At 42.2% G+C, this 14,781-nt stretch overlaps 1 protein-coding gene across 4 annotated transcripts in view; it reads right to left on the reverse strand.

Annotated features, from left to right (window-relative positions):
* Positions 1–14,781, reverse strand: part of gabbr1a (gamma-aminobutyric acid (GABA) B receptor, 1a) — a 163,235-nt gene that overhangs the window by 67,309 nt on the left and 81,145 nt on the right. For all 4 annotated transcript variants that reach the window (XR_014876846.1, XM_085177252.1, XM_085177250.1 and 1 more), the window contains 5 exons: positions 8,875–9,045; positions 8,139–8,240; positions 7,782–7,847; positions 7,411–7,602; positions 1–189 (listed from right to left, as the gene is read on the reverse strand). The exon at positions 1–189 is cut by the window's left edge and continues 57 nt beyond it. Coding sequence is in view for 3 of the 4 variants with exons in the window: in XM_085177252.1 (XP_085033378.1) it covers positions 1–189; positions 7,411–7,602; positions 7,782–7,847; positions 8,139–8,240; positions 8,875–9,045 (720 nt within the window). In the remaining variant the exon portion in view is untranslated. The remainder of the gene's footprint in view (positions 190–7,410; positions 7,603–7,781; positions 7,848–8,138; positions 8,241–8,874; positions 9,046–14,781) is intronic.

Below are 14,781 nucleotides of genomic sequence, written 5' to 3' on the forward strand. Positions count from 1 at the left end.
GTGGTTGTTATAGTTGAAATCCTCCAGACGTCGGCCCTTAGCCTTCAGCGGTGCCACAGTCTTATTAAGGGCTAGGGCCAGCGCCCACACTGCATCGTAGGCTAGAGGGGCCTCCTGAAAGCCGCCGGTCTCCTCGGGGTTCTTCCCTCCCAGACGAGACATCAAGGCGGCGAGAAACTCCTGTGATGTCTGAGCAAAAGAAGACAGAGAGGACATCAAAGAGCCAAGAAATGCAACACTGAGAAGGTTTACATTGACTCATTTTTTATTTGTGTTGCTAGATATTCACATAACTAAAGAAAAAAAACTTGAAGAGCCACCAAATGAATCGACCCTCAGATCTTTGGAAGTCATTTCTGGTATTCACTATAACGTGTGCATTTGATTTAGGATTTATTTTTACTCTCCTGTAGTAAACACTTGTTCCCACTTCAAATAGACAGAGGAAAAAAGCGAGCGGCTTCAGAGTCAGAAAGCGTCTTTCTGCGACAAGCTGAACTTGGTGGAGATTGGAGTGTTAAAAATAAATTTGGTTCAGAATAAATAAATACTGCTTCTACCAGGATGAAATAAAAAAAGCTCCTTCTATGTGCAGCCAACCTGAACTGAAATCTGTCTGCCAAAATATATGCTAACAAGAGGAAGGCTGCATAGCAAATAGCAGCATGTCAGGAGTGGGCCCCACTTCTTATGGTGGAGTTATGCATTAGGATCACACAGGATTAGCATCTGTGCTAACCATAGGCTCTCTTGTGCTGCTAGAGGGTACTTGGGCTAGCCAGAGGGGCAGTAGAGCTGGGCGTAGGGGCACTTGGACCCTTTCAATACCCCTCATGTGAACAGGACCCTTTTGCTTTTCTAAACAGAATAGCCTTCTGGCATTCAGAGCTGTGTCGGCTAAGCTAACCGTTATGAAACACAGAACTCCCTGAAAAACTTGTTTGGATTTATCAAACAAGATTTTACTCGTGTTTTCCCTATTTATGCTAATTTATGCCCATCTAAGCTTATCATCTGCTAGTCTGGAGATTTAGCCTCCAGGGTTCCTGAGTAGACAGGATATGCAGATATTAATTCATGGTCCAATTATTGACCATTTACAAATCACATAAATTAAAAAAAAAAAAACTAATAAAAAGCTAATAGAAAGCTTCTAGTACCAAAAATCACTTCCTTTACAGTGATAGAAAACCCATCAAGAGCTCCAGCACCTTTTCCCGAAAGCCTGGGAGTCATTAAACTTGATCAGTCATTAAAAATAATACGCAGGAATGAGCGGATGTGAGAAGAGAAAGAAAGGTGGCAGGTGGGAAATGTTCAAGAAAAAAAGCACAAAAATCTGGTTGAGGTGGGAACCAGCTGTCCCCCCCTGCTCAGGAGGGGAGGAGTCACAGAGAAACTCAGAGCTCGCTGAAGAAACCAGGCGAGCCGATGAGGTTCACAGAGTCAGTTACCATGGTAACCGACTTAAAGTTTAACTTAGCTCTCTTACTGGAACAGAAACCCCGGAGCTTCCCTCATCTCGGGGTTAAAAAACTGAATCTTCATGAAACCTGCTCTCTGGAACAGAGCCCTTAACGAAGGATCAAGAATAAAGCGACTTCAAAAGAAACTAAATTCCACTCGACTCCACGTAATTAAGCAACTGCAACTCGGAAGAGATTCATAGTTGGAAAGTAACATTTTTATTTAACTAAATCTCCATCCTCATATTCATTTACGTGCCCTGTTAGTCGTCTCATCTAACCTTTGGTGAGGAAGCTGATCGTTAACTGTATCACACATATCTGTCTAGGGATCTGTTTCAATTCCTTGGAATTGTTGCCATTTCTGCAAACTATTCCCTTATCGATTCCAGTCGCCCCGAATGACGTCACCACGTTGCGGAGCGTCATTTACCTGGCAGGAAACATGGCGCCTAAGCGGCTCAAACGCTCAAAAGTTTGGTTACACTTTACGAGAATGGATGACAACAGGACAACTTGCAATACTTGCTAAGTAGATATTTCATTTAAGGGAGGAAACACTACGAATATGCAAAAGCATTTGCTCAAAACACACGATGACCTTAAATGAATGTCGTGTTTTTAATTCCGCTCCGGACTCGTGAATCTCAACCCAGCAGCAGCGGTAACGTTTGCACGTCCTCTCCCATTAATGCGGCAGGTAAATAATCAACAACAGTGCAGATTATGTTAGCGCGATCTGCCTTATTACAAAACCTGCCATTACTGTGCATTTAGGTGACCATGATGAGAGACAGAGTCTGGCTCAGATGCTGGCAGTTCTCGCTGCAGTCTACCGTAGCGTCTCCTTTCAGGCAGGATAGACGAACGTCACCGAGCAGTGACTCAGTTTGTGGTCAAAGGTTTGCACCCATTTGCCACAGCAGATACCCCGATTTTCGGTAAGTGAATGTGTTTAATTGTAGGCAGGGACATTACTGGATATTCTTGTGTAATTGCTACTGAATAATTTATGTTATACTTTGTTATTGCTACAGAAGAATATTTATTTTATTATTTTACATTTTTTTCCCTGGGGACCCTGTGACCCCCCATTGAAGAGCCGTAGGCTGTGGATCTATTAAGATCTCACTGTTGGGTTTGTAAGGCCATGTTACTCCTAAATTTCTATCTTGTTCAAAGAGAAGATATAAAACAAACTTCTAAGCTAATCGACCTTAGTGTTCTCCTTTTTAAAAAGAATCGATAAAGAATCGAAATCGTGAAAATCTTATCAACACCCATCCCTATATCTGTCACATCTCTTTCTTTGCTTGCGGTTGATCCCCAGGCATCTTTATCGCTTTGCTACACTCTTACAGTAATCTTAAAACAGACCAACGTTTTCCTTTTCTCACAAGCATTTGAGTTTAGAACTCATTTTGTGATTAAACACCAATCAGAATTATCTCCCGCTGAAAGCCTGGATACACGCGCAATGGGAAATTATTGCTACCATTCATCATTGTGTCTCTGTGGATTCTTTGAGGCCAATTAGGCCTACACACACTCCAATTTACTTATGTCAAATTCGTCTAATTGAAATTCCACCTTGGCATTTGGCATTTAAATCTGCCACTGCCTTCTGAAAACTAGCTGACAATGTGCTTTGCAGACCCTGCAGTATTGGCACAGTAGTTTAATCTGAGCGCTCTATCTAAGAGTGCTATGCCAATTTCAAACTTAGAAATTGAATTTGAATAGACGGACAGGGAGCAGGAGTTCTGGCTGTAATTCTTATCGCCCGTTGAGCAGCACTCGTCAACAGCTAAAGCAGCAGGTAGTGGCAGGTGCTGTATGAATATAAACAACAGCTGCTGATGAAGTGCAAGGGAAGGAGGGAGGGATGGAGGGGAGGGTGGTGGTGAGAAAAGGCAGGGCGAGGAAACGGTAAAGGAGAGACGGGTAAACAAGAAGAATGACGGGATGATCCACGGCAGACCGGCGGAGTCGGAGAAGGTCGAAGAAAAAAGGGAAAAGGGAGAGAAGAAGAGACGGCGTAAGAGGATTAGAGCAGGTAAACAGAGGAGAGCGACTGCACCTGAGAAGCTAAATGAGCGTCGGACAAAAATGAGAAAAAGCGAGCTGCTGACAATTTAAATGCATAAACTCCAGGGCATTCTCAGCAGTTTAGCAAACACATTATCGATTCAGGTCATGCAAAGTTCACCGAAGCTGTGACTTTATTGTTCTTAACATGCCAGCCGTTCCTGAAATAAGTCGTGCCTCACGAGCATCCACATATATAAGAGCTGAAACCTGGCAACGGTGAATGAATGACGGCTCAGAATACACGTCAACAGGACAGGAGGAAGTCATCACAGCTGTTTATTTACAAGCCATCGCCTGAAGCTGCAGTGCGAGCAAATTAAATTACATTTAAAGCAATTCAAACAAGAGCCAAAAATGCTTTAATCGCTTTAATTTCATTAATAAAATACTTTTTGTAATTACTCTCTGCATATTTTAACTAAAACGTGAATGTTTTCAGATGAGCGCAGCTGCTGTTTTAACTTCCTATATTTCTTCTAATCTTTCCCGTTTTTCCTCAGGAAGCTTCGCCTTTTCCCGGGCCACCTCTTAACGCCTTTCCCGGTTGACTCACAGCACCGTTACAGGAAAATGACATTGCATCACACTATAGACCAACTTCAGTTAACATTGCTTAAACACCACGCCAGGATTTTTGGACATTAAGTCACGCTGGTTGTGTTCAAATTGTGTTGACAGGTGTGAACTATATTTAAACAGAGGAAGTGCCTTCAACCCTTTAAGACCTACCATAGAACCAAGTCCGCCAGAGCTTATATTATATTTTTACATGCTGTGGAGCCATTTTTGGGAGCATTTCAAGTTGCTATACATCAATACAACCATTATAGCCCAGATGTTAATAATATGTCTGCATTAAGTGCATAGTAATTACATAAATTGCAAAAAAGTGCAATAAAGTACAAAAAAATTGAAAATCGTTTTTGTTTTTTTAACATATATTTCTAGTTAGAGAAATTTAAGAGGCTTATCCCTCAAAACTGTAAATACAAAAAAGTTGCACAAAATAGTTTCCCACCACAGGAAATTTATTTTGAGTGTCTTCATAGTTTTATTTTTGAAATACACCAATTTTTTATATATTGCAGGAAAAACAAAAATAAATATTATAATGCAAATTTGCAAAAAAGCAGCATATGCATCAAAATAAACTATTTCCAGCAGTGCAATATGAGTCCTAAGCATCCCAGAAACCACACAGAAAGTCATAAAGTCAAACATAACTTTTAAAAACACCAGTATAGGCTCATGAGGCCCTGATGGTAAAAAACTACATTTCCGCGAAAATGACGTCACTTCTAGTTTCGGGCAGGTCATGGCGGACATGCGATAGTTCACGCTGACGTCTAATCCAATGTAGGAAGTGTTACAAACAGCTGATCGGATCAGCAAAGCGTGTTTCTGGAATATTATGTTTTTATTGCTGCAAGCGCTTTTTATGCAGTTTTTGCAAAACTGTATGTGGAAGGAAACTGTGACCGAGGACAAGCTGATGGCATAAGATGTAAGTACAACTCCTCCAGTTTCATATGCAAAAAAAATTATTGCGCTAGCTCACGTGGTTGCAGAGCTACCGGGATTTAAAAATAGTTACGCAAAACAGAGCGTGCTGCTCTGACCGGTTTTAAAGGGTTAAAGAGCACTAAGTGCGTCTCCAGGTAAAGATTTCAGGTTCGAGTGCATGCAAAGCAGGGATGTCAGAGAATATACTAAATTTGATTATATTATGCATACACTGTTAATTCAAGGAAAGAGACAGACTGGTAAATACTCCAATTAGTAGAACAGAGCACAAACAGACTGATATCAGCACCACTTGTTTGGTCCTTTTCATTTTTTAAAAGTCTTTTTCTCCGTTGACTTTTATTGACACAGTGATGGAGGGAAGGAACGGCTCCCTTTTAACAGGAAGAGACCTCCAGGCTCAGCGAGGAGCAGCCATCTGCTGCGACTGGTGGTGGTGGGGTGAGGGGGAGAGAAGAGACAAAAGAGGAGCATACAGAGACCACAAACAACCAGCAGCTCTTTCAGGCTGTTTTCTATATATATTTTTATAAAATGAGACGTTAACAGCATTTCAAAATTATAAAATGTGATGCTGTAGGCCAGCAGAGGGAACATTTAGGCCAGCAAGAACAACTGTGATGATATAGTTGTAATGATGCCATTTGTGACCCAGCGATTTCCAGTAGAGTCAGTTTGGAAATACTTTGGGAACCGGGCAACTTTAAACTGCGACCGATGAACAGAGAAGTGGGTAACGCGTCATGCACTGCGAGTTTCTGATGATTGTTTGTCCCAATGGCAAAAAGACTTTCATTATTGCGTGCCGTTCAAAGCAGAACTTGTTGGCTTTGACTGCCCATTTATCTCGCACCATGTCGGTATGTGGACCTCACAAACAAATGTAAAGTCAGGTGAAAGATGTGGTTACGTGGTAACTGAGAAAAAAAGAAGGAAAAATGAATGTGCCTGGACTTTTTTAGGGCGCTTCACATCAGGCGCACATCTGTACACGTGAGTTAACCCTCCCACATGCGCTGTTTGCCGTGGCCGTGTACACTTACATCATTAACCCCACTTTAATACACAGCCTGCAACAAATCCTCCAGCTAACTTTAAGATGAAATATTACTTGATGTTCGTGGTGGTTTTGTTTTAGAGCCCAGACAAAAAGAACATTCTGCACACTCGTCTGTCTTAAAACCTCAGCTGTCGTGCCGGGAAGCAGATGCGAGTGTCGAGATCTGTCTGCGCGCACAGATTTCCGAGGAGACGGGCGTGGCACGAGTCGTGTTATGTTTTCAACAGTTCTACATTCCCCGATTTCTGGTGCAGCTGGTTTTGACACCTGGTGCGTACTGCGCCCACATCTGGACCACGTCTCGCAAATTCAAAGGAGCAGAGCATCCCGAATCTGCCTTATGAGTGTACAAAGGAAAAGAGATTAAAAATAAAAATCTTTCCTTTCTATTACACTTTTATGCAGGTTGCCAACTCTCACAGTTCTGCCACTTTTGACTTCACTCTTACACTCTCCCAAACAAACACGCCAAATAATATTACGCCCTTCCAGCTTCCAGCTGTTTGACTTCATTAAATACCTGCACGTTTCCAAAGCATCGGAGTTCAGATTTGCACGCATTTGTGCGCATGGCACAACAGCGCTAACTTCATTAAATATTCATAACTATGAATTAGGCCTTTTCCCAACACAGACGGGATTCGTGAGGACCTCACGCTTAATCACAATCTACTTTTCTGGAACTCTTGCAGATGAGTTGTCACACAGAGTTAAGGTTTTAAAATTCAGTAATCTGTTACAGCAACTGCACCAAGGTCATGTCCCGAACTCCATCAGAGCTGTCGGGAGCCGTCTCCTGACAGCTGTTACTATCTATAGCTGAATCGCTGCTATATCTGCCATTTGCCACAAACCACAAAGCTGGAAAATTGGCTGGAAATTTATCAAGTTTCAATACTTTAAATATGAATATTGAAACATTTCAAAGACATTGGTGGCAGCCAAGAAGTATAAATCTGTGCTTTTGCTAATCAACAAAAGCACAGGCGAGGCTGATGGGAATGTCATTCGTTTGTAGACATGAACCAAAGCATTGTATGTGTTATTAGTGCTGGACAAAGAACAGGTGAGCTCTATTTAACGTCATTATAAGCTCAATTAAACACCCATCATTCGATCAAATTGCCTTAATTACTTTGCATTGCGATGTTTTCTCTGTAATCCAGTTACCAACACTCATTATTTGTCAATCAAGCTACACATGTTTGCCCTGATTAATACAACTAATCTCTTTAATGCATTAAATAGAGGAGTGATTTGCATTCCCACCATGTTGGAGACTCCACGGACAGTTTCGGGATTCAGCATGACGATCTCGGTGGTCACGTGACCCTCCACGGCCTCCGTCATGTTCTCCACTGTGCAGTTGATGGCCGGGTCTTTGATCTTAAACCAGTTGTCTGCGTACCAGCCTATCAGGAACCACACGTGCTTCTTCCCGTAGAGCTTCTCCTTGAACACCTGCAGCACAGAAGGATGACGAGAAAGATCAATTATTCCCAGTTTGAGCGTGGTTGTATCGCTGCCAAACAAGGAAGTTCATTCAGACATTCAAAGAGCCCATTACAGAGCTCAATTTCTTCTAATAGCCAGTCAGGTTGGGCGTTCTGGGATCAATTGAGCAGGGAAAAGGTACCAACCTCACAAAACACCTTCCGTGCTTCGGTCTCATAAAAGAGCCCCACGATGATCCGAGCATCCTGGCGCTGCATCAAATCATAACAAAACATTGCTTAGTTACATCAGCAGCAACAATAGAACTTCAGTAGTGCAGTCTGATGTGGCAGCACAATGTGCCAAAGTCTTGCCGCTTCACAGGATGGCACACGCTGCTGTTCGGGAGCTGCTAATTAGCATGGCGCATTAATTTCCTCTATCAAATCGCCTCTATGCTAATGGCATCGTGTGCAGCTGTGAGCCAGAGGAGAAAGGAGAGGGGCAGAGGAGGGGGGGGAGCGAGACGACCAGCAGCTGAGGTGAATTTTTAATCAAAGCACCTTGAGGTTCTTGACAGCGACAGCCGGGTCGGTGAGGAAACTCTGGCGAACGCTGATCTCGATGCCTGCCTCCTTCACCCTCTGCTCCAGATCATCCAGAGTCTGCCACATGAAAGGGAGGACAGACGAAGACAGACAGGGAGGGGGGGCGGGAGAGAGGAGGAAGAGGAGGTTAGAGAGGCGGCCGCCGAACAGAGAGATGAAGAGAGAAGGCAGGTTGAGATTACACAGAAAGACAAAAGAAATGCAGCTAAGTCCAGACGGGGGGAAAATAAATAAATCTGAAGTGTACATGAGAAAGACCAAGAGAGGGATGGAGACTGTGGGCATGTATGATAAATAAAAACAAGACAGCATGAGAGAGAATAGATTTTTGACAAAGACATGACTGGAAAGAAGAAGAATGCGAGAAGCGGGAGGAAGAAAGAGCGAGCAGAATCATTAACCTCCATTACAGGAACCAACCCAAGTGACGCTGGTATCGATCGCTATGGCTAGGAGAGTGTCCTGCCAGATCAATATTTCTCACAACCAATACTCCAACAAATTACTTTAAAAAAAATCCTCCATCAATCGCCAGGAGAGATTGCTTGAAGGTGTATAGCTTGGCCTGCTCATAAACAAACATTCAGAGGCTGGCGAGCAAGCAGCCAGGCTCAGGCCATAAAGCCAGGAGTGAGCGAGCAAGAAGAGAGAGCTGAAGACAAAAGAGTGATGAAGATTAAAAGGTACTGACGGAAGTGAAGACTTCAGTGGTCTGCTGAATGGTGGCGATACGAGTCCACTTCCACTTCTTGAAGAGCTGCACCCTGGTGGGGTTGTGAAGGGTGGCTGACGGGTGCGTGCGGAAGAATGTCGGGAAACGCTGGCGATTGGACAGGGCTGGTGAGCTGGAACCATAGGAGAGCTGCGAAAACAAAAGAAGCAAAATTAATGAGGAAGGAGCGGACGTTGTAGACGTTCAGGTGTAGCACCTCCTCGCTGGTGGCCATATTTTAAAGGCTCGGCGTTAGTATTTTGGCCTTTGTGATGCTTGTTTTTTGGAGCAGGTAACGACTACACATGCACAAAAGAGTGCTAACAAGTTTAGGCTGCTAGTTTGGGCTGTCAGTGTAAGTCACAGACTTAATGCAGATGATAACCGAGTGATAAAAGTCAACAGGTCATGTTATTGTTCAGCTAATCCCATCAAAATGCTTCCAAAGGCACCAAGAGCACAACGATAATTGAGAGGGCTTGTTGCAAGACAGAAAACAGAAAAGGCACTTAAAGAAATATTTCTTTATTTACTCAGGAACAAATAAAATACTAAAAAAAGCCAAACAATAACATTTTTAAGTTATCTAAGTGACTTATATTACATGTTTAACCTGAGACAGCGGTGGGTTTGAAGACGATTTGCGGGAGTCCGGTGTTCTCATGGGCTATGGTGAGCCTAGCCCCCGGCTAGCTATCGAGCTAGTGGGTAACAGACGTCTCCGAAAACGTCGGAGCGCTTTTGAAAATATGTGGTGTCTTGATAAACTGAGCAGATATTTGAGGTTTACACAGCTACATTCTCGCCTGAAAATATGTTAAACGTTTATTTTGTGACCCAGAAAGAATAATAAGAGTAATATTAAAACTAACTAGCTGCCGCCATTGTTGGAAACTGCGCTGGGCCGCGCTATGAATTCTGGGACACAGCTTCTTCTTCTGGGTTTAACGGCAGCTGGCATCCTTGTACATGCAGTGCTGCCATCTTCTGTTTCAGTCCGTTATTACACTCTTAAATTCTACTACTTACTCCTGCGTCTTTTGGGATCTTACAAAGCTTCAAACGACGCGTCGACTATTAAATTAGTCGTCGACGATTTTAATAGTCGACGTAATCGTGACTAGTCGACTAATCGTGGCAGCCCTACTATATATATGGAAATTCTGAACATGCCGGTACGCTGTGTGAAATGTAGATAAAAATATAAATAAAATATAATAAACCCTGTACTCGCTATAGAACATGGAAAATATATCAGATTTTTAATATGATCTATGAAAGGGTATGGCTAGATCCCAAAAACCATTCTGTAGATTTTTAGGGCTATAAAGTTTCGCATTTTAACACTGGAGTCTGTACGAATTGTTGACAGTCTCAAGGGGCCATTAGACGAACTGCAGATTTTGACACGTCTGAAAGCTGGCTTTCGTTTTTCAGCCCTGGAAATTGGTGTTTGTTTAAAAAGAGAAAAAGTAATCTATTTTGAAGGTTCACCCAGTAAATAGATGTTCCTCTCCAAAGTTGTCTTTGATGGGCAGGAAAAGAAGGCCATTAAAAAGAAAACCAAACACAAATTTCCTACTCCCATTTTCTCCTTTTCTTACACCCCCCTCACTTCTTTAGGCTTTCCTATGGCTTATTAGATGTTGATGAACTCCATAATTTAATTTAAAACAAACGAACCACAAAAAACACACTAAATTCTCTCCGTGCATCAAGTGCCATGAAACCAAGATTGCCGACGCCACGATTACAGACATATATTTAAAAATAATCAAATTATTCTAGTCTCAAAGCAATATGGACCTATATAATAAGAGTTCTCAGCCATAATACCTCAAAAAAGGTTGTTAGAAAATGGTTGTTAGAAAATGTCAGTAGAAGCAGAAGAAAACCGTTCCTCTATCAATTAGTCTCACAGTGACAAGTCGAAATAAAATCCTCGACAGGCCTTCTTTAAAATGAGGAACCTGCCGTTTAGGGAGCCATTAAAGACACGAGCTGCCTCTCCTACTCTCAGCTCTCATCTCGGCCCCATTACCTATAGCTGTGAGATGTTCTCCACCGGGAGCGAGAGGGGGCTCGATGACTGATGTCAAATGTCATGTGCGATGTGGACTCCCCACAATAACAAATTCCTCAGGGGGACAGGCACGTAGACGAAGGCATCAATACGGAGGAGGGGAAACTTTACAGGAAGTGACAGCTGATCTGGGAGCGGTGGCGAAGATCTGAAGAAAACCACGGAGCTTTGAAGGATGACACATGCTCAGGTATAAATGTGATGGGTAACATGCATACATGAGAATAAGCAACCAGTGTGATGGAAGTTTAATGACAGCCACATATGTTTGTTTTTTAAAGAATTTTTTAAAGAATGAATCCCTATGAGCAAGCACTTTGGCGACAGTGGGAAGGAAAAACTCCCTTTTAACAGGAAGAAACCTCCAGCAGAACCAGGCTCAGGGAGGGGCGGGGCCATCTGCCGTGATTGGTTGGGGTGAGAGAATATGGTTGTGTCAATCCCAAATAAGGAAGCAAACTTGTATCAGTCCAGTAAAAACCGCATCAACATTCATGTTCAGCATCTAAGAATACTTCATGTCAGTGTGATAACATACTGAGGTTTGTAATATTTCCTACTGTAGGTTCCTTTAGCTACGAGACTTAAGTGTTGATGGTTTTTGGAGCCATACTAACATATCAGTAGATGGTGTAGCTGTATCCATAAACTGGTGACCACCTCCCAATGTTCATGGAAATCGTTTGGTATAAGCTTTCAGCTACAGCTGCTGGTGTGGTCAACTTTAAGCTTGGATGAACATCGCAAGGAAAATTCGTTTAAGCCTTCCTCTCTTTGTCACCCACAAATCCAATCTCACAGTATAACTGGGGAATAAATCTGGGAATAATTATGGCCGTGATGACCAATCCTCTGCAACAAGCCTCGTGTGAATAATCACTCAAAATAATGATCCATAAGTATCCTTCAATTCAGCTCCTGTCCATCAGTGAACTTTCAAAGGTCTGTTAAATGGCGAGAAGTGAATGCAAAAGTCATTTGAGGCCTAGTGGTTGTTTGACGTGTTGCTGTTGAAATTGGGATTGTTTTTCATGCAGTTATCACGCATCAAGGGAGATTCATTCAACCGAGGGCAGAGGGCCCCGTCTCAGAGGTTGATATCACGAAGCCTGGGCGAATAAAACCAATGGGAAAAATTCCAGACACGAATATCACTACACTTAGGGGAAAAAAAGTTCCTTATTTTATTATCTTGTCCCTGGAGGTGTTGCAAACATAGTCTTACATTTGTGGAAACGTGCCTTAAATCTCTAGTGAGATTAACACTGGTTAACACTGAGGTTACGAGACTAAAACGTAACCAGTCATATAAAATTGTCACCAATTGGTATAACCAAACAAATTATAATGAAAAGAACTGTAAGGAAAACATCCATTTAAAGACCAGATTCAAATGCTTGTTTAACATGTGGTTAAAATCCAACCCTAACTGTATCTCTGACTGGTTTGCTAGTGATCCAATGCATGCTAAATAGTAAAAACTGTCAAAATTAGGTACAGAATTTATTTATATTATTATTCATTCATACATTTGGAAATTGACTGATATTTATGTAGCTCTTCTACCCAAATCTACCTCTATATATCTGGACTGTCCACTTTTAAATCACGTCTTAAAACCCACTTTTATTCCTTGGCTTTTAACCTCAGTGAGACTTAATTTCACTTTTAATTGAAGTAGTTATTTAATTAACGATTTCATTTTATTTGGTTTTACTTATATCTCATGTAATTTTATTTTACAGTTCCAATGTACAGCACTTTGTGTCAGCGCTGTGGTTGTTTTAAAGTGCTTTATAAATAAAGTTGATGATGATGGCGATGATGATGGACCTCCAGCCAACTCAAACATGGATTGATTTGCATTGTGAGAGGGAAAACCCAGCAAAAGCTCAGCTTCTAACCACTGTGACACCATTACAGAAAACACATACACATTAAAACCTGTCAGATATGTTAAATCTTCTTAACTGAACTTAAATAACCAGTAAAACCTTAAAATCCACAAGAGAAATGAATCGTTTTTTCTCCTGACCATACATGGTAAATGGCCTGTATTTGTATAGCGCTTTACTAAGTCCCTAAGGACCCCAAAGTGCTTTACACTACATTTAGTCATTCACACACTGGTGATGGCAGTGTGTCTACTTTATTTTTAACATCTTTTTACAAGACAAAAGTAGAGAAAGCTAACCAAGCGCCACTGTGGGAGTCAGCATATGACAGGTTACGTATCTGTTCAGAGATTGTTGTGTTGATCTTCTTAAACCGGTTTTTAATCATTAGATTGTTGCCCATGCATGTCTGATATGAGTGCTACAGGATCTGTGCTGTTGTGTGAACTGAGGATGAAATAATAGCACAATTTCTCCTTTACTGCTTGGAAACGTTTTTGGCCCTCAAATAACTACACACAGAGATCTTGTTGTACATTAATGAGCCCCAGTTAAGACTTTGTGAAGACTGTACCTGTCCATGAACTGACTTGTACTGCACCCCTACCCCTGAGGGTGTAGATGTAGATGAGGGACATAAAATAAAGTGGAAAGTTTGTTAATTTGGGTCAACAGAGCGTTTAATGTCATACTCAACTAGAAAACCTGAAGTGTTTTCAGCTTGTTTTTGAAGGGGCTTCATTAGCACAGTGCCTGCAAGAGTGTAATAATTTAACTGAGGTCAAACCTAAGCTACGCTCAACACCGACAACACTCAAATAACTCTTCACCAGACATGAAAACAGTGACACGAGTGAAATGCAAAAGCTGCTGTGGCAGAAATAGACCCGCGCAGGAAGAGACGAGCACAGTTCCACATCGAAGCTCCCCCAAAACCACAACAACATCTCTCAATTCTCACATCGACAGCTCTCTCGTAGCCTTGTAGCAGATCATTGCCCGTCTGTGGCTTACAGTGCTTTTAGAAATGAAGATAGGGGAACAAATTAACACTGTGCTAAAAGGAGCTGATGGAGAGACCCTCCTTGATCAGTGTCCAAAAACAGAGGTTGCTTTTGCCTCCCCAGCACTGTGATGAAGCTGTTTGACATGCGAGGAGGTTCCTGCAGGCACAACGCATCCAGAAATAATTGAGTGTGGCGGTTAGGTGGTTGTGCCAGTGGTGGCGTGTAGTAAAGAGAGACAGATCCCTTTGTGTGCGGGGAGAATCGACTGCTCGAGTTGAGGGATTGAGGCGGAAATGAAGAGTGGGAGAGAGCCACAGAGAAAGCTAGAGAATGAAAGGAGGAAGGAAGGAAGGACGGAAGAGATGGGGTTGTAATAGAGCAGCCCAGCTCCAGGCAGAGACACAAAGACAGGAGAGAGGCGAAGAGTCAGAAAGTGGAAAAGAGTCTTTAACGACGAGGGAGAAAAAAGGGTGGCAAACTGAGAAAGCCCAGAAACGAGAAAGAGGGGCAGATGCCAACCGCTAGAACCGATTGTTCTCGATGACTAATCTCTGGATGAAACTTCAATTATGGGACAAAGCTAATAAGCAGAGCGCCGTGAGTGACAGAGAGGCAGATCAAGAGAAGAAAGAACAAGATAAACAAAATAAACTGAGTGATGAAGGCATAAAAAGCTGAAATGCTTTCAACAAAATCACAGCGGCAGAAGACGGCAACGGATCGCTCACTCTTTTAAAGATCTGGGTTGTGTTTAACACTTGTCATAAATACTGTACGTATATTATGATGCTGTATTGAGGCCAATAAATATTCTTTGTCGTAGACAGCAGCGCAGCTGTCAGTCTCGTAAAGTCTCAACACTAATTAAAGATCCTTTCTGAAGTCTTTAAAAACGGCGTTT

Source organism: Neolamprologus multifasciatus, chromosome 11 (genome assembly GCF_963576455.1).
Source record: "Neolamprologus multifasciatus chromosome 11, fNeoMul1.2, whole genome shotgun sequence".
Taxonomy (NCBI): domain Eukaryota; kingdom Metazoa; phylum Chordata; class Actinopteri; order Cichliformes; family Cichlidae; genus Neolamprologus; species Neolamprologus multifasciatus.